At 37.7% G+C, this 26,781-nt stretch overlaps 1 protein-coding gene across 1 annotated transcript in view; it reads left to right on the top strand.

Annotated features, from left to right (window-relative positions):
• The window catches only part of USH2A (usherin), a 387,508-nt gene that overhangs the window by 60,110 nt on the left and 300,617 nt on the right, over positions 1-26,781 (top strand). The window contains 6 exon segments of the mRNA XM_032102996.1: positions 2,382-3,023; positions 9,107-9,290; positions 14,338-14,501; positions 18,288-18,446; positions 21,700-22,194; positions 23,639-23,911. Of these exon segments, the coding sequence (XP_031958887.1) occupies positions 2,382-3,023; positions 9,107-9,290; positions 14,338-14,501; positions 18,288-18,446; positions 21,700-22,194; positions 23,639-23,911 (1,917 nt within the window).

Here is a 26,781-nt window from a genome sequence, read left to right as displayed (position 1 = left end):
ACATGTCTCAGACTATACATATGTCTCAAAAAGAATAATTCCTTTTCTGCTTTGTTATTAACAGAATTAGTAATCTATTTTTTCTTCACCCTAACCAGGTTCTGGGTTGCATTAATAATGTTCAAGTACATGTTAATATATTTGATATTATATATACCCTCACTTGTGAGCATTGACTCATTTGTGATGTTGTAAGTCTTTGTTGCTTTTGGAAATTAGAAGAAGGAAGAAAATGCAGAATAACAACAAATAAAGAAAACAGCTGTAAACAGATTGAGGCCTGAACAGTTTCAGTCCTTCTTCCTGTGGAATGCTGTATTTTTCATACAATAAAAAAGGTGCTAAGAGTAGAAAAATAACCTCTGTGCATCTTAAACCCTTTCTCTACCTTCAAGAAAAAGGACTTCAGAGCATTCTTAATTATATATTCTTTGCCCACATTTTACATTTGAACTTGGGAAAACATTTCTTAACTCTCTGGCAATTTGGCAGACAAGAAGTGCAGAGTCTGGTTCTCACATACTTGGTTGTCTACATTTAAATTTTATCCCCCTCATGAAAACATTAAGAATTGTTTTTATTTTCACTGGAATAGTTATTAAAAAAAAAAGTGTAGATCTGTGCTTTCTGTACTTATCTGTAGCTATGATGGGGGTCTGTAGTTATGCAAGTGTTTGTTTGCCGAGTAAAGACCTAATTCTTTCCAGACTAGATTCTCTTTATTTTCCAAACCAATCATAAATAAGCTTCTGTATATTGAAACATGTGCAGCAAACTTTACCAGAGAGCTTTCCTCTTTGGATTTCTAAATTGGTTTTGAGAGCAATCTGTCTATTGCCATTTTATCTATTTAAACAAACACGATAACAGAAAAATGCAACTATGGAATGCAATGTTATGAAACATGAACTGTTAGAGTTAACACAACTGTTAAATCTTACTAATGATTCTATCACCAGTAAAATACATTAGCACCAATAATTTTATTAAAGTAGGTCATTCATCTAGAATAAAAAGGTAGAAGAATGTGAATTAAATGCCAAGCGTGCTAACTCCCCTGTACTTGTTAACATTGAATGTGATGCCCTGTAGGCCTTCCTCAGTATCGTTAGGAATAGATTACCTGTCAGGAATATGTATGGCATATTCAAATAAGCACTGCGCATATTTTTAAAACTGATATGATATGAATCCATGTAGACCAATTTTAATAGTTCAAAATGAGTCATAATTCTTGTTAACAATACAGTTATTTTTAAAATTTGCAGCAATAGTGGTCCTTTTTTATTTTCCTTATTGAAATTAAATGATATGCCTTAGGTGAGTCATTCATCACTGTTAAAGGAACTCGCCTTCTGTTGGAGTTTTTGAGTTTTTATCCATATATATAATGCATTCCCTACCATTTTTAGTTTTATTTTTCTACATTGCTAGATGTATTTTTGTATGGTTTTGTATTTTTTTAAATGATGACAATATTTTGCTAGAAGATTGTATTTATATTTTCCTATATGAAACAATTAAGTCATAGCTTCATAGTGAAGGATTTTCCTACTACAAGGGAAAAATACATAACTGAATTTGCATTTTTCATATAATCTAGTTTGCTTTCTCGTAATGTACATTTTATAAACTAACATATAAATGCCATCCCTTGGGGCAGGGATAAAGCAAGTGTTGACTTTGAAAACACGACTAATAAAACTACAGGATGAAGCATGAAGAAAAGGGTTTCTATTTTAATGTACTGCAGAGTTAACTAAATCATTTAGATAAAAATATTTCATTTTGGATTATGGAAAATATTTTCTGCTTTCGGTAAGGGCTAACAATAAAGACTAACAAATGCAATCAATGGTAAAACTGCACTATGGTGTTAAGCAAATAATTTGTTATAATTAGTCTAACTTGTGCTGTCCTAGTGTATATTTAATGTTTTAATATAATATATTAATCTATTATCAGAACAGATTTTGAGCCCAGTGCAATTCTCTGTGTATTGCATTTCTACAATATAGGGTGAAGAGTTCACGTAGGCATTGATTATGCAACAGGTGCTGTTCTGGGGGACAAAGAGATTAATTCTGCTTTGTCTTAGAAATGTTACAAAGAATCTCTTGCAGAAGTATCTTAAATTGTATTGAGAGGCCAGCAGAAAGACATTGCTTCTGAAACAAATTGGAAAAGTAAACAGATTTTTGGGATGCCACAGTTACTCAATTGATTTGTGCAGCCTTGTCACTCCTGTTAATTATGTTGGTGAAGAATATTAGTCCTCCCTTTTTTTTATTTCAAGTGTAGTAAACTTACCCTTTTTAAAAATGAAATTAATAGCTTTTAAGGTTTGGGGTTTTTTTTATTAATTCCTTTTCTCTTTCCAGGTCTTAGGTGTGATAGTTGCAATTTTGGATTTAAAGCTCTCAGATATTCTAATGAAGATGGATGTGAGCCTTGTTGGTGCAACAGCCACGGCTCAGTGAGCCAATTCTGCAACCCTCTCTCCGGGCAGTGCAATTGTAAAGAGCAAGTGAAAGGGCTTCTCTGTGACACCTGCATGGACAACTTTTATGGGCTGGATGTAACTGGTTGTAAGGCTTGTGAATGTGATGCTGCAGGGTCGATTTCGGGAACCGTGTGTGACGCGAGGACGGGGCAATGTGCATGTAAACCAAATATCGGGGGAAGGCGCTGCGACGAGTGCCTGGATGGGTACTACAGAGTGCAGAAAAGTCACTCCTTTCTTTGTCTGCCATGTAACTGCGAGAAGGCAGGGACAGTAAATGGCTCTCTGCTTTGTGACAAATCGACAGGACAGTGTCCTTGCAAAGCTGGTGTCACTGGCCTTCGGTGCAGTCAGTGCGTGCTGCATGCCTACAACCTCAGCATGAGCAACGTCCGCGGCTGCCAGCCCTGTGACTGTGACGCTCTGGGCACGTTGGCAGGAACAGTTTGTGACCATGTTTCTGGGCAGTGTGTCTGTCTGCCTCAGCGCCAGGGGAGAAGGTGTGACGAGTGTAAACCAGGTAAGGAAATTGGGAGACAATCGATTTGATGTAGTAAGTTTTAATTTGTTTGTTATAATTTCCTACAGTTTTTAATGTGTGTTTAAACAGCTTCATGTCTGACATGTCTCTGACATGTTATTACTTTTTCTGTTTCTTCCTAACTGTGTTAAGTGAGAAGGAAGCATTATTATCCTAATCACCATCAAATATTTATTCTATTTCCAGATGCTGTTTAATTTATATTATTACTGCAGTTTCAACATGTCCAAAATAAGGTTAGGTTGCTTCTAGATATTGAGAAAATATACAAGTAATCATGTTCCACTCCCTGAATAAGAGGTAAATTGGCATAATTTAATGAACAGCAGCTATCCTCATAATGAGAAATGTGGATTTGGAAGGCAGAGAGCATGCTCTTCAGGAAGGGCACTTCATGCATAAAGCTGAACATGGCAGGAGGCACAGAAATGGTTGCTTAAACTTTGATGAGGCTGGCAAACATGCCACTTAGAAAGCATTCACCTGCCTTGCTGTGTTGGGGTTATGCTGGCTTGCACAAGGACTGCTTACAGTTCGGCCCTACAAGTAGGTGATACTTGCAGTTGCTACACACTTGTTCAAGATTTTGTGCCATATTTTTAAACAGAGTTTAAAAGTTCATTGTAAGTGGGGAGCTCTGTAGTTATATTTCAATGTTTTTGTTTTAAAAAGTAGGTGGGTAAAGTGAAACTATAGGTAATATTAACCTACCCTTCATCGTAATATTAAGCAGATAGATTTTGGTCAAGTTAAATACATATGCAATTTATTCAAGTAGCAGGTCACATTAAAAGGTACATTATAGCTCCATTGGTTTTAATATGCCATTCAGTAATTTGAACAGAGGTTAAAAAAGCTGCTTAACCTCCATTAAGTATTTTTTAAAATGCTTTCATTTAAATTATTTTAGGTACATATACTAATAAATAAGGCAGCATTCTGTTTTTCTTAGTTCCTCCTCCAGTGCTATTTGACCTGCTAACCCTCTGTAGCAGCCACTTAATCAGAGATCGGCAGAAGAGTGATGTCAAGGCTCCCCGAGTCAGTGACCGCCCTTGTCCTTGGAAAAGAAAGGCCAGGGTTTATGCAGAACTAAATGGTTTAAAAAGGTTTAATTGATAGTGTGAACAGGCTGGTTTGTAGAAAAGCTTACATGGCGCTCAGAGGAATAGTCCCACAATAGTTCCTATTAAAAAGAGAAATAATTTTAAAAAGTATTTGTGTAAGTATTATTTTTAAATTTTCTAACTGACAGCTAAAAGCATGTATGTGCTGAGCATTGAGCTCTGTGCGGCAGGTGAAAGTGTAAATTCTTATCTTTGTAAAAGCACTGTATTGCTCTTAGGAGAACACAGTGAGCTGTGCTATTTTCACTGTTTTAGTGAGAGCTTATTTCGATGTTTAATATTTCTAACTTTTATATAAATATTCTTTGTTAGTGTGTCCCAGAAGAGACTTTTCTCCAAAACAGGGAAGAGTATAAAAAGTCTTCCATATAGAAATACAGATTTTAATTGGTTTCAAGAGCTGTAAACACGTCCTATGGCTTTGTCCTGGAACAAAGATAAGAAAACGTACCCCAAATGTATAAGAAAATGTACTCCAAGTGTATATGTAGCCAACACAGCCTAATTAAATCACACAAAAATGAGTTAATACTGGCAGCCCTGAAAACATACTGACGATTTCTGAGTCTGTTGGGACATTTCAAGTCTATGACACAAGTTAAGTGGCGCTTAAAATAACATCCCAGTGTAGCATATCTTTTATGTGCTTTGATAAAATCCAGGAAATTTCCAAAAGTTACCAAAATCTTAATGCAGGAAGAGTTGTCAATTGAGAAAAGATCAAACTGGTTGTAGCTTTTGGAAGTTGTTTTATAAGCAGTATAGCTCTTTTTGGAGCATTCAGCCATGTGTTTCATCTCTTAGGCTGTATCCATGACCTCTTGTTGATTTACCAAAATGTGAATATCGATCTAATATCAATATCCAACTGAGATGGACAAAAACTCTCTAACAGTTTAGAGTTAGAAAGTGTATGTTTTATTTGGCGCCAGGCACTGTGTGGGATAGCTCCCTAAGATGCAGGGCCCCGATCCAAGCAAACACAGAGCTTTTTATTTACAAAAATTATGAATATCCAAAATACAAATGCATATTCATAACATTAACACCTCCCATTCTCCGCTTCATATGGAAATGAGCTTAAATGTCATTAAGCATGCGTAGTGTGTGTTCTGAATTGAGTCGGTGGTCTTGAATTGGGTTAGTGGTCTTAAAAAGATGAAGTATGGTCATCTTCCTCATTTTGACCTTTTTGCTTCTCTGAACTTTAACAATCCTAATTACTTTAGTGACCTCTAAGTTTCCTCTTGTGTGACTTTTGAACGGTTTCCCACCAAGGGAGGAAATTGGTTCCCTACACCAACTTATCAAAGTTTCTATTCCTTGTTCTAAGCACAGCTAAGCAAATATACAAATGACAGATCATCAGTTATTTGGTAATCAGTTACTAACATCTTAAAACCCATTTCAGGTCCAGCTCTCTTAACTATTTTAATCAACTCTAGCTGGGCCCAAATTCCTTCCTATTCTAAGTAATTTCAACACAGCTAGCCTATAACTACAATCTTTATGTTTCTTCTAAATCTGTGTTTCATTGTTTTCCAGTTTGTTCTCATACAAGTAAGATTTTGGTAGATTGGTGTACATTTTATCTTTTGTTTAAACTAATGGTGTATGCAAAGAGAGGAACACTTGATTCTAACATGAAGCAAAGTGAAAGAGCAGTTTTACCTTGTACAGAAACCTGCTTTTGAGATGTCGTAGTTTGCAGTGGTTCAAACACAGGTTCTCTTCAGCTCCCAAATCGTTGTGAACATTTTGTCCCTGCCTCGTTCTGCAACTGTGTTACTGACTGGGATTTGTGCCTCACAAATGCTATTCAGCACAGCTCTTGGGTCTTGTTAGGAGACCAGCAAAGCTGTAAAAAAGGCACTTTTTAAGTTCTTTACTCCGTAAACACAGGTTTGCATAGAATGCTACATAGTATGGCAAAGATGTAAAGCAGCATGTAGGATGTGTGTCTGGGCACCAATACTGAGGGTTTGTGTACATACTACCTCTGTTGGCCAGAAAAATATGAATTATCTTGTGACACCGTTGCTGGTGTAGTTAACTGTGCATTTTGAAACCCAGCCTGTGGTTAAGAAATGAGCTGCTGTAGATGGTAAGCCTGTAAAAGTGCTAAGGAATTGGTCATGTGTTCCTTCTCTATACAGAGGGAGAAATGCTAAGAGGATGATTAAAAAAAAGCTGAATACTTTGCTATGACTTTCATTCTTCCTTTTGAAGAGTATGTTTGATTGACAAATGTGATCAGTTATGGTTGAATTGAAAAAAAATCTGAAAAAGAATAAGCATAATACTAGTTATAGACATAGATATCACAGAGATTTGCAGTGGCTGTCTTAAAATTGGAAATTGGCTCTATTATACAACAGTGGATCCTTCATAAAGCAACTTTTATGAGCCCTTCTAACCTTGCTGTAAATTAAGCTTGCATTAAGTTGTTACTCTTTCCTAGGTGGAGTCAAATTCTAGATGGTGGAAGTAAATAATAATAATAATAATGATTATGACAAACAGTATGAATTTGTAACCTGATGTTTTCTCTTTTTCGCTCCACATTTAATCGTATTAATTCACTTACAAATTAGTTGGGGGAAGAAATTTTTTGTCTTTTCCTATCCCTCACTTTTAAAAACAGTTTTGCCTTTACCTGCTACTTCAGGGGGAAAAAAGTAATTGTGGTAGTGTCCAGAAACTTTTAAAGCATTTCTAAAAGATTATAATAAAAAATATCCTACCAAATCCTTCACTGCTCTACAGTGGTTTAAGAAGTATGGCTGTAGGAGAGCCAAGATGTTTAACACTAAGGTATAGATTATAACTAGTAATTTCACTGCTACAATAAAGGCAGTATATGCTGTAATAATTGATCCTGCTCAGGGAAAATGAATTTATTTTCTAGAGATGTGCTTATTTGCCCATTATATCATAGACTTCTCTTAGATGTTACTTTATACAAAAGAATCATAGAATCATAGTTCCATGCAAAATTTCGGACGGACAAGGATCTGGTTTAGCCTGAGTGCTTATCATTTACCACAACTATAAAATGGGTCCTGAAGAAGTGCTTTGACCTTTTGCAGGAGTCCAAGGCTTAAACTTGTTTCCAACCTTCCTGTTAGGTTCTGCGAGTGGAGTCGTTCATTGTGCTCAGGAGTGACATTGCTGGGAAATGGTCTCCTCTATTTATGCACAGGATGGGCACTGTGCAGCGCAGAGAAGTGCAGCAGGAGATAATACATGCTGCCTCACTAATAACTTCAGGCTATTTGCTCTCTGTGGTGCCTCAGTTCGGGGCCTCTCTGGAATAAAGTGCCAACAGCGTGGTTTTTTATGATGCGAATGTATGTTAACTGGAGACTGATATCACTTCACTGTCCACTTGAGATTTATCTCACTGAGGACCAGAGGCTAAACTTGAACAAAGATTTGAGCAGTAAAATTCTAATGTTTTCAATTTGTTTAGTTCCTCTGCTATTTGGATATGAGCTCACAGTGCAACACTGCTGCAAAGACAGAGAATACCACCCTAGGGGTGTATATATAGAGCTATCTCTTGTAAGACAAATAATAAGGCCTCGGGCAATATGACATGTTACAATATAATTTTGGGCTCCTTATTATAAAGCAGGACATCGGGAAGTTATTGGACAGCAAAAAATATTCAGTAGCTGAGAACATGACTAAGAAACTACTGATTGAACTTGATCTGGAGAGAGGGCAAGTGTCTGAGAATGCTGCGTGTCTCAGTAGCAGCTGAAATCTTTCTATTGAAGTTGTAAAATAATAACTAATAACCACCAGCTAAGGGAGATAGAAACGCATATCAATGGCCCTATTTTAGGATTCATGTTCCAAGATAGGTACTTGCTGTTGTCTAGTGTCTCTTAATACTCTGCCATCAGGACTGGTTGCAGAGCTGTTGTGCATTGCTACATTTTTAATAAACTGTTCCGATCCAAAGGGGGGTGAGGGGGGGGAATAAAGAGAACAACCTGTGTGAAAAAAAATAGTTAAACATTTATTAATGATCAGGTGAAAATAGAAAATATTTTGGAAACTTATGTAATTATATTTTTTTACTAGTGTGCCATTACTTAAATTGTCTTCTGATCAGAAAGAAATTATTAAGAATGGAGTAAGTCCATACATAGTGAAATAGATTATGCAAATGGAACCCCATCATTAAGAGAATGTATCTAACAGCTCTTTTGTTAGGAACTTCTGGTGAGGTTGTGAATAATGAGTAAATTCTTTGATGACCACATTAGAGGTGTATAAACTGTATCTAACTGTATTTATTAGTAATGTGTTAAAGGTATAAATAAAGATTGCTGGTGAGGGCAATAGGATGAAAGATGGCATAGCAGAAGCACACCAGATATAGTGTGGGGAATGTGAAGTGAATGCTCAAGTTCATAATTGGAAATAATACACAAGGAGAAGGAATTTGGAGTGAAAGCATTTTAATAGCAGATAAGTATCTTTCTTTTATCAGTTTATTAGTTTCTGTAAAAGTATTTGTGCAGGACACAAGCTCTGTGTTAAGGAGTAAAATGTGAATTTTACCTAGAACCTGGTAATGCTCATCAAATGTAGCTTTTCCAAACACTATAATGTTTCAAGGATTAAGTCAACCACTGGTTGAGAAAAATTAGGAGACATCCTTAAGAAGTTATGTGCATTTCTTATGGTTTGCAGCTGTCCATTTTCAGAGCTGGGATCCCAGACTAGAATGGACAAATGTCTCTTCCCTGTTATTTTTTTGTTTCTAGTGTTTGTGGTGCATTCATGAGTACTTCTGAAATCCTTGGGTCTTTACTTTCCCCACAGACATGTTAGCATACTCCCCCCTATTTTGCATTTGCTCTGGCTAGGAGTCTGAAGAGAGATAACAAAAGGATTCTCAAAATCCCTTTTTTTCCCCAGGTTTTTATTTTTCTCCATCCAGCATCACTGGCTGTCTGCCATGCCTGTGCCACATAGCTGGTTCTGTGAATCAGATCTGTGATAAACTCACTGGCCAATGTAGTTGCCAAGATGCCTCTGTGACAGGACAGACATGTGAACGGTGCAAAGAACTTTATTTTGGATTTGACTCTGTCACAGGCAGGTGAGTGTTTCTTTTTTACAGGTCACTTATATCATCCTTGTTACGTGTTTTCTCATGGCTCAGTCAAGGGTTTAGTGACAATGAAAAGATGTGTTTGAGTTACATTAATCCTTCTATGAGTTCACGTGTGCACTCTGATTTATGTGTGATACATTACACAGTCCCCAGTGCTCCCATGAGCTGAAGGAAATAGAAATTTTGCCATGGATTTAGAAACAGCATGAAAGGTGTATAAGGCTAAGTTATAGCAACTTCTTAATTGGTTCCCTATGTTGTCTCTGCATCTTCAGTAAGATGTGCTGTTTTCTGAGGTCTTAAATATTGACTATTAAAATGCAGGGAATTTGCCATTCTTATAACTAATGAATGATTTGGAAAATTTCAGGAAGATTTAGTGGGGGACAGTGGGGAGGGAAAGGGAGAACTACAGATATCCCTGACTTTTCAAATTTCTTTTGGTAACAGCAGTACAAATATTCACTGCACCTTTATTCTTAAAGATTATTTTTTCTGAAGCAGTGTATTCTTTTTCAACATTTTGTTATGTGCCACAGGGTAAATTGTATTTCTAATGTAGCCAGGGGTCTTTAGGTACACTGGAATTATATGGATTCCCTGGATTATAAGGGGAAAACATATTTATATAGTGCACTGTTATTTCAACTATTGCTCTTTTTTTTTTCAGTATTATCTTTCATGCCTAGTCCTCACAATCTCAATTTCCTTTTTAAAATATTTTCCACAAAGATTGCACAGCCCTTCTGCTATCATCTTTTCATGCAGACTGATGGTGTTAAATTTTTTTGTTATATATGGTATTTTTGCCTTTAAAAAAACCCAAACCACATACCACAGGCAGAAGCAAAATCTGTGCAATGTTCCCTTCCCTCTGCTCCTCTCCCTGAGCTAGTGTGGGGTAGACATGCTTTTAGGCAGTGATTATCAGTGTCATCTTGCATATATTTGACATTATTCTGCAGATTTTTCATTTTAACTTTTATGTTACTGTCACTCATTAGGAGATTTTTAAAATTATTTTTTACTGTTTCGGGTCACAGAGGCATCTGCTAATGGCCATAAAGTAATCTGTAGGAATAAGGACTTCCTATTTTCACTTCCTGTCATTTCTAATGGTGAGAAATAAAGTCTGTGTAATATTAAAGTTCCCTTTGAAATATATTTTCCTTATTATTAATGATACCTTTTTTTTAGTTACTTGAAATAGATTATCCCCCCACCCCTCAGTTTTAGCACATTTGTGCTAAGCAATAGCTTTTCTGAGCTAGATATTCAATTTCAAATATCTGCATTTTAACCTGTCTTTTGAAATTCAAAAAGTGAAAATATAAATTGCCTAGATCCAGACTTTGTTGTAAAGACAGAAAGTTTTTAGAGTTCTGGAATTTGAATCTGAGTTGTCTTTAATGTCTTAATACTAATTAATCCTCATGGCAGTATTGAAGACTACTCTGGTAGTACATTAACATGATTAACCTGTGTTGCATTTTCTTGGCTTCCTTTTCATTGTCTTTTTGGGCAATGTACCTCTGTTCCTCAGGCACAAACTTTTATCCACTGAAAATGATAATGCAGGTCTTTATTTGTTAATCTATTTTATTCCATTTCTTTAACTGTTACTATCTTCATAAAAAAAAGTAATATGCTTTTTCTTTCTCCATAAAGTTGCCAGGTCATTTAAGCCATCCTTGCTCCAAGTGTCTTTTAAGGACAGAAAAGGATATGAGCTATCTGCAGTGGCAAAGACGTATCTGTCTTTGCACAATAGCACAAAAGAAGCAAAAGTTGTGATACACAGAGATTGTGAGGCTTTAAAATTCTCCTGCTCTGAGGAATATGTGAGCTGATTTATTTTGTGGTGCTTTCCAGATACAACAGGAACTCCATATTCTTTAATGCATTTCAGGTTATGAAGCTGGAAAATTTTCTTGGGAATTAAAGAATTAGAAATACTGGGTGTTTGCAGCAGTCTGAGCGGATCTGTAATGGTTATGGGCATCTGTACACCTTTGAAATGCTTTACCTCTGTATTGTTTACTATAATGAACTGGTCAATGAACATTGCAAATTGTTTATCTATTTATATATATATGTTGACAGATTACTGTTTGTGAAATCCATTTAGCAAGTGAGGTTTTCCCATAAGGATGAAAAATGAAGATTTTAAACAGATTGCTGGAGAGGCTCTAACTGCACCTAGAGAGTCAATGTAATAAAGGTTTCTCTATATTAATATTACAAAAACCATTTATCCTCAGAAAATCAATATCACAATTCATCTTGGCATGACATTTCTCTTTCCACGTTTTAAAAGTCTGTTTTCCTTGATTATATACAATTCTGTTTTAATAAAACTCAATTATATTTGACTCTGAGTACCTTGAAAAAGTAGCATTTAGCAAGAATGCTGAAAATATTTCTCACATGATTAAAAGTTACTTATCTTTTTAAAGAATTGGATATTTTTTTGAAAATCCTTAATTGACTGAATCCTTAATCCTGACTGAAAAGCATGAACTATGCCTAACAACAAATCTAGTTCTAGTTTTCTGCAGGGTAAAAAAAAAAGATGCACATGATTACACAAAAATAATATGTAATCCCATGGAGCAGAATATAATGAAATATATGCTGTTATTTGCAGGATCGGGAGCCTCATTCAGTATAGGTGAACTTTTCCTAGAAGAAAAATGCAACAAGTAGAAAGGAACAACCCCACCCTGCCAGTCTGAGAACTATCACTGTGACTGTATGGGTATTGAGTTTGATTGTCATGTGTGTATGATGATCAAAACTAGAATAATCAGGAGACTCTTATTCATAAGAGGTGCAATAATATACAGGAACAGTAAGAGAAGCTTGTCTTTCTCTGTTTATCTATCGAGAAACTTTTGTTGACACCTCCCACACTAAATAATCATCATGTAATGAAATTATGAAATAACAATAAAATATTGTCTTACTGAGCAAGTAATTGTTATTATTTTTTTTTCCTTTGGTAACAAAACTGGGTTTTTAGTCATGGTGTTAAAGGACTCTAAACAAAACCTCTATTTAAAGAGGGATTTGGATGCACTGTCTATAGATGAAAAGACTTTTGAAAAAATTGCCCTTTTTTCTTGACTGTAAAAGAGAGCAAACTACAGTATAGTGGTTTCCAAGAGAGAATGTATTTTATTTATTCTCAAAAGGATATTAGTCCATAAAACAAATTTGCAGCTTATTTTGCAGCTTTAGCTTTTATCAGCCTTTTTAAGGGTGTTGAATGATTCCCCGGGAGATCACACAGCACAAGCTGCTGTGGAGTAAAGGAGCTCTAATACAGAGAGCTCTGTGATAGGCAGAAAATGTATGTGAAGAGTTTTCTTAAGCTTGTTTAAAAATCTGACACATTTAATGCCTATTTCACTGATTATTGACCTGAATTTTAGTGTCCTAATGTGAAAACAGTTTCCACCTTCCCTTCCTCTCTCTCTTGCCTTAAAAAGCTAACACCTAAAACATAATTGAACTCACTTTTATTTCTGCTTTCATATAGATAGAGAGAGGTATAGACCCTGGTATGATGGTGGTGACTGGGAAAATGGCAAAGTAACTTGTGTAAAGGCACCACCACATATTTCCTTGGATCTGGTGAAACTGGCCAAGGAAAGATCAGCCAAATGTAAATTGATTCTTGTGTAGTCTTAGGCTTAGCAGACTAAAGGGGACATAGCATGACTGTCTTGGACTTCTTTGGTTTCTTTTTGCTGCTTCATCACCTTGGGACCTGGCATCTGGAGTAATTTAAAGTTCCCTTGAGGCTGATGTTGCTTATGCTTGAGAATTGGAGTCTCCCAGCTCAGGGCAAGGGGAGGAAGCGTAGACTTCCCAGTATGTTTTAGCTGCGATGTACCTTCCTACATTTCTCCCAGATGATGTTTTTTCAGAACTCTTTTAGTCTGCAGCAATTAAAATATAGTGAAATTAGAATCTAAAGTATGAAGTTTTCTTTGCCATAGTTGACTTTGTTATGAATAATAATGTCAGTCTATATTGCAAGGGGTAGCATAACAGTATTTGTAGTAATTTGCCTAATTTCTGACATGTTCCGACTCTTTGAATATTTGCACAACCTGACATTGGTATCTGTGCTGTAAATGAGTGTCAGTGGGGAAATAGTGTATCAAGTGAAGACCAAGTTGATCACAAGAGGTTTCACGTGCAAAAGCCAAAGCATAAATTAATCCTGAGAGTATTCTACTGCTGCCAGAGAGATTTGCAGAATTGAAGTGTGGCATTTGTGTGATACCAGTGCTTTTAAATTTTTTGTTCTTTTTAATTTAAAAATAATTTACTTGCACATTTAATTAATTATTTGCTGTAGTTATTTCAAATTTTGTCCTTCAGGCTGCAAAGAAATCATGTTTCCTGTTATAATATTATTATTTCTGCTGGTTTTTTTCCTGTCACTGTTTTAGTCTGAGGTTTTCTTCTCCCCATTTTGGTCACCATTCGTTCTCCTTTATTTACAGCATGTTATTTTTTTCAACCTTAAGTTGCCTTTGTGGACAAGAAATTATTAATTGATTTATTTTTTCCAACTAAAGCCTAGTTTCCCCTGAGTTGAAGGTTGCATATTTTTTGCAGAAAGCTCTTCATCTGGTTACATATGTATCACTGAATTCCGCAGCTCTCAAGAACGGTTGTGTGAGTAAGGATGCAGGACTGAGTGCATAATGTGTTTATTACCAAACATTAGTATCCAGTTTGTGTGTGGATCAATATATATAAAAGCTCTTTAATTCTAAGCCATTTTTATATAAATTAGAATATTATTCTGGCAGCAAAATATTTATTTTTATAGTGGGCGCCTTTTTTGTAAGTTTATTTTAATCAGACTAATAGATTTTCTGCTCTGTTTCAGACTACTGAACTGTTTATGATGTTTTAATTATGTTGCCCAAGAATCTTTTAAACAAAACCCTACTGTGCTTAACTGAAATGTTGATGTGTGTTGATCACTTCCTTGATTTGTTTTTGTTTATAGATGTCAGCACTGTAATTGTCATCCTGCAGGAGCCATTAGTAGGACTTGTCATCTTGTTACTGGACAGTGTGTTTGTAAACAATTTGTAACTGGCTTGAAATGTGACAACTGTGTTCCCGATGCCAGTAATTTGGATGTCCACAACCTCTTTGGCTGCAGTAAAAGTAAGTGGATGTTAGGTCTTAAAAGCATGTCTTTCAAATTAAAGTTCTTAATTGATTTAGTGAGTATTGAATTAGGTCAGCAGTACTAAAACTGGGGTTTGTTCCCTCCTCGCCTCCAAATATAGGGCAACTGAAGTTGGGGTGATTTTCACTGTATCTTAGGACTGTTTTTTAGAGAGATGTACAGAATCCTTTGTGTCATACACACCTTAGGCTTGCAGTCTAACCCGGGGAGGAGTGACAACCGATAGTTCCCTTGCACATGTTCTTTGTAATGACCAATCCAGAGTTCCTCTTTTAGTCACATAAATGCAACAGCATTTGTATAAGTTACAGCTTAGCCCCCTTTCCTGCCACAGACAGGATGCAGGACACATGCCTTCAGAAGGTCTGTTGAAAACCTGCTCTTGGTGACTAATTCCAAATCTTCTCCCCAGTGCGACGTAGCTTTGCCTTTCTTCTCCAGGGGCGCTTTTCCAGTCAATTTGGGAAAATATGTGATGTGATGTAACAGAGCATCATAAATTGGTGTGTGTGAGGTGGGGCCAATGCTATGTTGAGGGTCAATTCATGAATTGTAATGAAACAAGTTGCAATGGAACATCTGGATATGAGGATCCCCAGCACTCAGTCTCCAAGCTGGCAGGGCTTTTAAAGAGGTAAAGGCAAAAGTATAAGTTGTAAGGAAACTGAGTACTTAAGATGTCTTTGGGTCAATGTTCAGACATGGGTTTTGAGGACATCATACTGCGCAATGCCAAACCATGTGGGGAGGGCCTCAGCTCACTCTGGAAGAGCTGGGTTACATTTTGGTGGCACACCTTACTGCCATACACAGTTAACAGCCCAGTCTTGGAAGTCCTGTAAGCGGTGAGTGAGGAACGCTGCAGATGCTAATTGGACATTTCTGTCAGCAGGCCTAATTAATAATGGCCACACTGGTCATACTGTGACAGCTCAGGTAGCCATGTGCAACAACAGGGTCAGGTATTCCCAAGTTATCTCTGGAATATATTTCTGGATCCTCCTTCAGCAAAACATTCCTTTGTGTGTTCTGCATGGGTATTTATATGATATTCATAACTGTGATATGTGAAAACTATAGATTTGCAAGCAGAGATGTAAATGCATAAAGTATTTGCAGGTAGAGACAGCTCTTACTTTTGATATCAGTTTGTATTTCATTGTAAATCAGTTTAAATTTCAAATAATATGCATTGTAGAATGCATAGCATTATAAATGGATATCATAAAGAGACTGTTTTGTTTCCAAAGATGACTTTTTTTAGCTTTCTTCAAAGTTTGGAAGTGTTTAAATAGTTTTGCTTTGTTTGTCCCCATACTCTTCTGTAGAAGGCACAGTATCTATTGTTTGGACAGTTGATTAGCTCGTTGTTTCTTTAAAAAATGTAAGATGTTTCAACTGAATGTGTAATAATAATAATACATGGCACTTTTATGATGCTGTTCATCTTCAAAGTGCTTTACAAACATAAGCCAACCTACTTATTTGTGTTGGGATACACATTGGATAAAGGTCAATAGCAATTCAACTATAAAATTGATTAATAATAGTATGACATGGAGAAATAATACAATAGATTTTAGTTAGATAAAAGTACATCAGGCAGTATTCTAAATGACAAGCTGAGTCCTCTTCTGGACATAAAGGATATAGCAACTGAAGTCTTTTGGCTATTCATACCAAAATATTTAAACTTGTTGCGTACATACGGAGCTTTGCCTGGCTTGGCATTTGTGGTTATTTTCCTTAGCAATTTTTCTGCTTAGTGATATCTTAGATAAAATGTGCAATACAGTTCTTTGCTTACGTATTTAAAATTCAAACCAGCAAACACATGGAAGCAATATGCAGTAGTGTGAGACTGCCAGTGGAGAATGAAGGTGATGCTGGTAAACTTCTGTGATTGCTCAGGTCTTGTAAGTATGTGTTACATGGAGAAAAAATTTCTTAAATGCCAAAGGGATTTAGGAGCCCTTGTTTCCTCTGATTCTCAAACTTTACTCCTGTAGTCATTTTAGCATACATTCACTTCCTAAGTGAGATGAACTCAAAAGCTCCAGATTGGCAGCAGAACAACAAACTATGCTTTTTAAGGGGAGGTGATGATTATGTTCTGTTCAATCCAATGAATCCTAGAAATTTTTTGTGCTATTTCTTGGCTGAAATACTTCAGTAGAAGCAGGGCTTTTCATTATCTTACTCAAAATAGCTTCATCTCACTTTCTAGATTTGTATTAAAAACCTTTATATAGTGTGGCCCACTGATTTTAGCATAAGTCTCTACATCTATCACTTATGTGGCTTGAGGTCTTCATGACATTTTCTCTCTGCAACTTCATTCTTTGCTTCTTGTCTCCTGTTAGCTTGCCTGAACAGATTTTAGTAATTAACTTTTGGTGATATTAATAAAATATCCACATAATGGAGAAGATTATAGTTTATAAAAAGAAGAAAAAAATTCCATGTTTCTAGTCTTGATGTTCTCCTATAATATTTAATGTAGGGGAGGAAAGGTAATTGGGTGGTTCTGTGAATCCAGCTCCTGGTAGCTTACTCCGTGTGCTGATTTCTGTACTACCCTGGGCTATTCTCATTCCTTGACCAAATGTTTTCCTCTAGATCCACACTCCCTTGATGAAGAGGATGGGGAAATGGCAGAGTCTGCCTTTCATAGCAGTTACTATCTGCCCAAACAGACCTGTCTTGTTCTGTGCTAATGCACGGTGTAAGGAAGGAGAGAGGGTAGGGCTGTCCTCAGTATAACTGGATTGCTGGAGATCCTACAGCAAGCTGTGGACTCATGCTCTGACCTGAGTAATAACATAAATACAGAATCATGGAATCATCTAGATTGGAAAGGACCTTTGAGATAATTGAGTCCATCCATAAAAATGTATGTTTATGTCAACATGTGTGTATCTATGTATATGAAGTTTAATTACTGAGTATTAGCTATTATGTTAGGAAGGACCATGATCATGCATTTGGATTACAAAAGAGATATAGGGGGGGACTTTGAATGCTCTTTCTTAAAATGTGAGGTACTTGGCTTTTGAACTTCAAGTTTATTTTTCTCTTTTTTGATACTAGTGCAATTAAGTAGCACATTTTTCAAAGTTAATGGAGGTGGTAGAGTCGTATTTTGGTAAATAAGCATGTCAAGCTGATTTTTTAAAATGTTAGATACTTTGCACTCATGGGTTTCAATTTCATTGGAAACAAATGGAAGTCAATTACCTAAATAAACTTCAAAATCTTGCCCTTTATGTTTTTGTGAATTAACACTTCAGTAAGATCTGGACTTAGTTGGACTTTCCATTTGTATTCTGCTGGAGGATGTTATGCCTGGTCTATGCTAAAATGGAATGAATTCTCTGAAAAAATAAATCCTACTTGAACTAGAAACTTCAATGTGACCAGATAAATATGTTCTTGTTTTACAGAGGTCTTGAAATACGTTGGAAAAAAAAAAAAAAAGTGTTTGGGAAACACTTGCTTTATTTTGGAGTTGAAAGGAGGATTAAGTTTATTCATCATTTGTTTAAATATATACACTTGTTTCATGGATAAAAAGCTTTGTTGGAGTGCATTTGGATGGATTGATTTAGTCTGTTAGTGTCTTGCCTTGGTGACCGTGCATTTACTCAACAGGTTTTTTTTTGGTGAAGAAAGCTTAGCAGTTTCTTAGCATTTTTCTTGAAATTTATGTGATTATTGATCACCTTCATTTTTACATCCTCCTTTTTTTGTGTATGCTTTAGCTCCTTTTCAGCAACCTCCTCCTACAGGAGAAGTTCTCAATTCTTCTGTTATCAATCTTTCATGGAGTTCCCCTGACTCTCCAAATTCTAACAGACTTATTTACCAGCTGTATAGGGATGAGGAAGAAATTTATGCAACTGAAGACTACCATCCTTATAGTAAGTAAGGTGACATCAAAGATTTTGTATTTGTGTGTGTGTGTATCTATATGTGTGGTGTTTCTTAGCTATTTCTCATTTCTGTTGTTACTGTTCTTTGTGGTTTTGAGTACATTATTCTGTTTTCCTTTAATGAGTTAGTGTTCTGTGCTATTAATTCTGCTTGAAAGAAATTAATACCCTAGTCTAAAATCTGGCAAATGGAATCACCCAAAATGGCTGATAATTATTTTACTTTTTAATCTGAGAAACTTTAGAATTGACTTACCAAAAGTATTTATTGAAAATATACACAGATGCCAAAACCCTAAGAGTCAAAGTCAAAGAATTAGGGTGAACAGAAGAGACCATAATGTGCTTAAACTTCTTTTTTCATCTTCCTGGTTTTAAACTGTTAACAGATAGGAAAGCTTTTTGTGGCCTCTAACTTTTAGCACCTTCTGTTAAGCTATCAGTGTAGCTCCTGGTTTGTCTTTAGCAGCACCACTTCTCTCATTTTGAGGCTTGCCAAGGGATCCTCAGAAGGCAATCCTAAAGGATTCGACACTCTGTCCAAGCTGGAAAGGCCATTTTGTGCTAATATTGATCCACTTATCAAAGAAAAGGAGAGGTGTTTGGATACTGTTTGTATGTATACATGGCACACAAGTGGGTTTTTTTTAAGAGGACAGGCGTGGTTTAATGCCACTAAGGTTTGACCTCTGTTCTCAGAGCTTCTTTAGTTTGTTGCAGTTTCTTACCAATGCAGCATTAATGCTTTGCAGAAGTTGAGTCTCTCTAATTGTTGGTGTGTACTCTGGAGGGAAGAAAAAAAAAAGCTATTTTTCAATGGAAGTACAGATCCTTTGGAATGCACCTCCCATTTCTATGTTTTGGTTCATGCTGCAGTGTTACAGTTCATTACTATGTGGCTTATGTTGTGAATTTGGGCACTCTGCAGTACATACAGTGAGGAAAGGTATGTGACCCCATGTAAGCATGGGATTAAGTGACTGAGAAAGAAACATTAAAAAAAATTCAGAGAACAAACAGAGAATATTCCAACTCCTTAATTTTGTTTAAAGGCCTAACTTTAGTAAAAATGCAAATTAATTTAAAAGGAAAAGCTTTGATACTTCGTTGTTATAAATCTGTTTAGCAATCTACTTAAAATGGTGCATTGTTGAGGGTGTTATTTCATGATACTACCTACACACTTTGTAAAGCAAAAAAATTCTATATTTAGCTGGATAATGAGACATTAGCATATTTCTATTTAACAAAAAATTATCTTCTTAAAAACCTAGATCTGGTTTCAAAAGACATTTTTGACATTTCCTGGAAATCCCCCTAATTAGTGACATGAAATCAACTGCTGGTGTTTGAATATCAAAAATACATTGTTAATGCTGACAGAAATTTTCATAATGTTATTTTTTTTCTTAGTATAGTATGAAATTTGTGGTGCTTATGAGCTGAGAGTACAACTGGATCAACATTATCTTATGGCTAAATGAGAGTTTTGTAGAAAGTGAACTTCCCAAGGAAAACTAAGAAAAATCTTCTAAATCAGCATAGTGACGTGGATGATAGTATTGCAGAATGCCCAATTAAAACAGTGTTTTGTTAGCTGCTCTGAAAAACCTAAGCCTCAGATTTCCCAGAGCAGCCTTTGTCTTGAGGATAAAATTAACTACTTGCTCTAAAATGTGAAAAAACATCCAAAGTTACTAACAATTCTAACTCCAAGTTGAGTTGTTCTAATTACTTATAAATGTAACTAAATACAAAATCATAAACTCATTAAGGATGGAAAAGACCTCTAAGATCATTGAGTCAAATTATTAACCCAGCACTGTCGTGGCACCACTAAGCCATGTCCCCTAGTGCTACATCCATCCTTTTTGAGCACTTCCAGACATCTTGATTCCACTACTGACAGGCAGCTTATTCCAAAGCCTGACCACCCTTTCCATGAAGAAATTTTTCCTAATATCTAATCGCCTAATATCCAATATCCAACCTCCTCTAGCGCAATTTGAGGTCATTTCTTTTCATCCTGTTACTTGAGAGAAGACTCTGACCCTCACATGGCTACACCCTCCTTCCAGGTGGTTGTACAGAGTGATAAAGTCTCTCCTGAGCCCCTTTTCTCCACAGTAACCCCAACTCCCTCAGCAGCTCCTCACAGGACTTGTGCTCCAGACTCTTCCCCAGCTCCATTGCCCTTCTCTGGACTTGCTCCAGCACCTCAGTGTCTTTCTTGTAGTGAGGAGCTCAGAACTGGACGCAGGATTTGAGGTGGGGCCTCACCAGTGCCAAGTGCAGGGGGAGATGCTACCGCATCTTCTGCTTGCTCACTACTGACTCACAAGGAAGTCTCAGGAGCAACTATTCAGCTGGCAGAGTTGTTCCCTGTGTGGATTTACAGAGAGGATGTAGAAATAGCTTCATCTTCTTCATTTGCTTTGAAATAGTTTGAGTATCTGTGCTCTGACATATATTACTCAATGTTTGCTATTTCTTAAGGCAAAATAATGTATGGTGGTATGATTGTACATAAATTCATACTGTGCTGTGCTGAATAAGATGTGTAACTGCTTCTGGGATATGCACAGGAGCTGTTAATGGCCATTGGTACTAAAAAGATGCTAAAAAATCTACTAACTAAGAATAATGGAAAGTAGGGGTGAGGAAGGTAAATACAAGCTTCGTACATACCTTCTTAATAATTATTTGCACTTTTGTTTCACTTCTTATCTAAGATCAAATGCTTTTCAAATGAGATATTAAGCATTGTTGTAGAAGTGAGGAAGTGAAAGCACACAAAGGTGAAATATTTGGTCTTATGCCATCAAATTAATAAAAAACAGAGGTCTGAAAATTTGCACAATGGTTTGGGTTTTTCTTCTAAATTATATTCACTCATATTGATGCTGATTTACATTTGAAATAATTATTTTGAAGAAAAAGAGGAATGAGAAGATAATTGTATTAATCTTCATGTTTAAAGCAGGAACTAGGAGAAGTTTCAGTGGAAAAATAATTTCTCTAATGATGCTAATGTGCAGTGGAAGGTAATAAAGGGTAAAGGGGAGATTTTTTCCTGTGCTGAAAAAAGTTGAGAAGTTACAATGTTTAGAATCTCAAGAAGAGCATGTGAACAGGCCTAAATATGTTTTGGATTAGAGCTGAAGAGACTTTAAGTATAGAAATTGAGATTATTTTTAATGTCTTAGACTGATACAGCTTTCTTCTCAACTGTTTGTTTCAGGTGTTCAGACCTTCACCGATACCCTGTTAGCTCCATATACCTTTTATTCCTATTATATCCAAGCCAGCAATGTTCATGGTTTTACAAGAAGTGACTCAGTGACATACAGAACAAAATCTGGGACACCTATAGGAAGCTTGGATTTAAATCCTGTCTTTCCTGTTAGTCACCACTCTGTTTTAGTTTACTGGACAAGCATCTCCAATGACTCTGGGCCCATAGAGAAATACATTTTGACTTGTACTAGCTCAGTTGATCATCAGCCTTGTGGTCGGTATGAAGGCTTAAAGACTTCAGCAATTATTTGGAATCTCATTCCATTTACCAAGTATGTTTTTTCTGTGCAAGCTTGTACTAGTGGAGGCTGCTTAAAGAGCCAGCCAGTAACCGTAGTTACTGCACAAGCTCCTCCGGAAGGGCTACACTCACCGACTGTGGAAACCATCAGCTCTACAGAACTGGCTGTGGAATGGTCACCACCTGAGAAACCAAATGGTAGGATATTGTGCTTACTTTTGTCACTCAAAGTCTTTGCAAGGGAAAAGCAGCATTTCCTCAGATCTCATTAGAATATCCTTATCCATATGCCATACACTGAGAAATGAAGTAAGGCATTTTCTTAATTTGCCTATTTGCCATTAAATGTATCCTCAGAGTCTGTGTTTTATTCTTCTGAGCCCAGGAATCCACTGACTGTTGGGTCCAGGATTTAGCACTCAGTGGCATCTGCTGCAGCAAAAATCACATTTATAATCAAACATTTACAGTAAAATTAATTTTTTCCTAAGTTGCCAGATTGCTTAGTTCAGGCAGATGTGGTGATATTGCTTGACAAAAAATAAATAAGCAGATAACAGTTATGGAAAAAAAATCTAAGAATTAACAGAAAAGTCTGTTTTTGAAACCATCCGTCATGTGCAGTAGCCAATTCTATTACCAGTATAACTTTGTTAGGGATTAGGTGATTGCCAAGAGTTGCTGGTCTAACTTGTGTAATAATATTTTAGGTTTTTGAAACTGAGATCACAGCTGTTGTAGGCTACTTCTGTGATACCACAGATTTTATTGGTGAAACTATCTTTTAATATATGAGCAGTGGAGTTTATGAACTTGCACCTACATGCACAAGTATTTGTGCATGGGAAAACAAACATTTTGATGTGTTCACGAAATGGGCATCTGTCTATGAGGAGCTGAACTTTCACTTTGAGCATCTCATTTTCCAGCTATTTCCAGATTAGACAGGAAGAATGCCCACACAAGAATAACAATAACAAATAACACTAATAATAAATATATATTTAGAGGGGCAGTTTCTACAGTGCAGGTCATGATATTTGCTGTTAGCATCTCAACCTGTGTCATACACTCCCCATAGTCCATAGCCATGACGTGCATCTAATGGCCAGCACAGGCAGATTTAAGCAATATTCTCATATTTGTTTTGGTATCTGGTCAGATTTCCTGGTCTCTCCAAAGACAAAGAGAAAAGCTGTTTCTCCCCAGCAACCTCTCCAATTTAGTGCATGAATAAAGACCCAAATATATACGTTTTATGGCAATTATCTCCTGGCTTTGCAAGAAATCTCTGGTGAGATTTCTTATGATCTTATAGTTAAACTACTTCCACAATCCAACCTAGATCATTTATTGGTTCATACCACAACACTGATTGTTTTGGGTTTTTTTTCCCCAAAGTGGCGAGGCCTTTCTGTGTATATAGTAAGTTTGCACTGATGTAAAACTGACACACACATGTATCTCCTATCCAGTAATATGTTCTAAAATGCTGGCATTAAAATGTCACTCAAAAGTTCCCTTCTCTTTGTCTTAAAAGGGGGAAAAAAAAGAAAGAAAAAGAAGAAAAGAACCATTGGTATTTTAGTATTAACTCCAGACATCTTTTAAATTCACTAATTTTTCTGGCCTTTTTGTCTAGGTATAATTATAAGATATGAACTTTACATGAGAAAAAAATTAAAATCAGCTGGGAACTTCCTTCCTCCTGAAGTTCGTATTTTCCAAAGCAGTGGATGGCTCAGTCCTCAGCCAATTGTGGAATCTCAGAATGAAAATGCCTTGGCTCCACCACAGACCAGTACCACAGTCATTGATCTGGAACCATTCACAGAGTATGAGTTTTATGTGCTAGCAGTAAACATGGCAGGTAGTGTATCTTCAGATTGGAAATCAGGACGAACAGGAGAGGCTGGTAAGTACTGGTTTGAATTTATTTGATAGAAGTGAAAGGAAAAATAGATTAGTATGTATTCTTAATTTTTTTTCAATAAAATGTGTCTAATGATGGTTAACTAAGGATAAATTAACATTTTTAACTAATTAAAGATCAGTCAGATTATCTCAGAACTTAGCATGTAAAGCAAAAGCATTTTTTTCACCATAAAATCAGGTTCTTGAGGAAAATAATCCATGTCAATTAACCCTAAATTTAAACTACAAGATTGCAAATATATACTAAGCAGTGTTTTAAATTGAAGAACTTGAGAGGTTACATTTTCAGGAGTATAGTGCTTGAAACTTCTGCTGAGACCCCATTAGTGAGAGATGCCTCCTCTGCCCGAATGAAAGTACAAATCAGTCTATATGCCGAAGTCAATAACGGATTTTGTTTAGCGATAAGTGTGAGGGGAAGAGATAGAAAGGAATAGAAAAGAAAGGGGTGAGAGAGAGAGAGGGATCAAGCAGAAGATAGTTGCCACCCATGGATTCAGCAGTGTCCATTTGTTGCAGTGGGGATACTGCAACACGCATATATCAAACCAGGAGTCCCGTGGAAAGGAAATATATATGGACAGACAGATTCTTGATAGCTGTTTCAGAGAGATGTTTATTTCTCCAGCCGCATGGCCGGAGCTCTGCCCAGGAACTGCTCCAGTCACGGGACCAAGGGTCCTTCTGCCCGCGCAGGGAACACAAACCAACCCATGGGAACGAGGCTGAGCAGGGGCAGGGAAACCCCGTGTCTGTGCCCTCAGGGCCCCTCTCCCAGGGCTACACGGCGGGGGAGGGACCCCAACACCTCACCCGTTTTATTTTAATAAAAGGAGAATGAAAACAACTGGATAAACATAACAAGAACAGTTTCAGAACAAAACAAGCCACCCTCCTGAGTCTTTAAATGTCCAAACAGATTCTCTGGAACATCTTAGGGCTGACAGAAGGGAGACAGAATTCTCTGAGCATGCTTTGTGGGGAAACTGAGGCAGGAGAGGGTTTAACTTCTTCCCTCCCCCTTTTCATCCCCCACTCGGCATTGGAAAGGGATTTTTGGGGAAACAATTGGCAAAAGCATGGTTTTGTGAGGGAAACCATGGATGAAAAAACGGATTGGGAATACACTGGGGGTAATAGGACATAGGGTAAAAGGGAAAGGTGGGATTAGGAAAGGGAGACTGTAGGGGGGGCTTACAATGGAGATACTGTCTAACATGACTACGATTTTTTGCATATATACTGCCTTTTACAGGAACACCATCAGGCCCAGTGACCTGCGATGCTTGTAACCCTTTTCTACCTCGTATAATTTGAATTGCACCACCTCTCCATCTCCCAAGCTTGGGATGTATTTTCAGGGTATTCTTTTTAATAGCAGTTCTATGCACGAATATGTCTTGCTGGTTGTCACACCTTGTTATAAAACCATAATTTTGCTTAACATTATACCATTTTACTATCCCTAAGATCTTAGTTTCTATGATCTTTTCCTTTTTCCGAGTGGCTGCTGTTTTTTGTCTCGCTGCGTCTTTGCTCTCTCCTTCGGTCGCTCCCGTGTTGGAATTGTCGGGGCTGCTGGTGCCTGCGCGCTCTTCCCGGGGTCGCGTTCGGGGCTGCGCGGGCCGGGCCGGGCCGCGCCGCTCAGTTCTCCGTGCGTCGCCTCCTCTGGTCGCAGCTTCGCTGCCGCTGCCGGGCGCTGCATCCACGTCTCGGCCGGGCCCCCGAGCAACGACCCCCCCACGCTCCGCTCCAGCGCGCGTCTCGGCTGGGCGCGGCTCCGTTCCACCGCCATTGCCGCCCGCCGCCGCCCGCGCGCCTCCCCTCTCAGTCGGGCGTTCACGGGGCTCGCTCCACCACACGCTGCACAGGACCGGGCGGGCACCGCCGGGTCCCGCCGCGCCTCGCTCCACCACCGACACTGCGGCTCGCGTGGCTCCGCCTGCGCGCGGGAACTGCCTCGCTGCTGCTCGGAGAGCGCTCGGTGCACGTGGCCTGGGCCGCACGGTCCCTGCGCCAGGCTTCCCTTCGCCAGGACACAGCTGACATTGCTCAGCAGTCTCGGTAACTAAATAATATTCACGAAAATATTCTTCCATCGGCATATATTTTGACTCAAATATTAACTGTGTCCAAACGGTTTTCCAAAAGCCCTTGGTAAGAATTAAATCCCAAGAAACATAGAAAAAGTTCTTAAACAACCATGCCAGGAAGTGTTTCAGTTCTTTCTGAGCTTGAATCAAGCTAAAATTTACAAATCGTTGTTCAAGAATCGTTTTAAGTTTAAGATAAATGTCCATATGCGGCTCTGAGAGCCAAGAGTCTTCCCACGGTTCCTCCATAGTTTAGATACGGAATAGCAAAGCAAAACCAAGAAGAGGAATCCAAAGTTTCCAGGGTTTACTCACACAAATCAGTCGCTTAGGGATCGGGGATCGTTCTGCTCTCAATTCTCCACCATTTGTTGCAGTGGGGATACTGCAACACGCATATATCAAACCAGGAGTCCCGTGGAAAGGAAATATATATGGACAGAGAGATTCTTGATAGCTGTTTCAGAGATGTTTATTTCTCCAGCCGCATGGCCGGAGCTCTGCCGAGGAACTGTCCCAGTCACGGGACCAAGGGTCCTTCTGCCCGCGCAGGGAACACAAACCAACCAACGGGAACGAGGCTGAGCAGGGACAGGGAAGCCCCGTGTCTGTGCCCTCAGGGCCCCTCTCCCAGGGCTACACGGCGGGGGAGAGACCCCAACAGTGTCCTGTTGGTCCTTCTTCACCCTGAGCTTCTCAGTGGGGATTCTGTGGTCATTCAAAATTTTTCACTATTTATACATTTTAGCAAATAAAA

Source organism: Corvus moneduloides, chromosome 3, assembly GCF_009650955.1.
Source record: "Corvus moneduloides isolate bCorMon1 chromosome 3, bCorMon1.pri, whole genome shotgun sequence".
Classification (NCBI taxonomy): Eukaryota; Metazoa; Chordata; class Aves; order Passeriformes; family Corvidae; genus Corvus; species Corvus moneduloides.
Note: the sequence above shows the minus strand (reverse complement) of the source record. Positions and strands in the feature narration are given on the sequence as shown.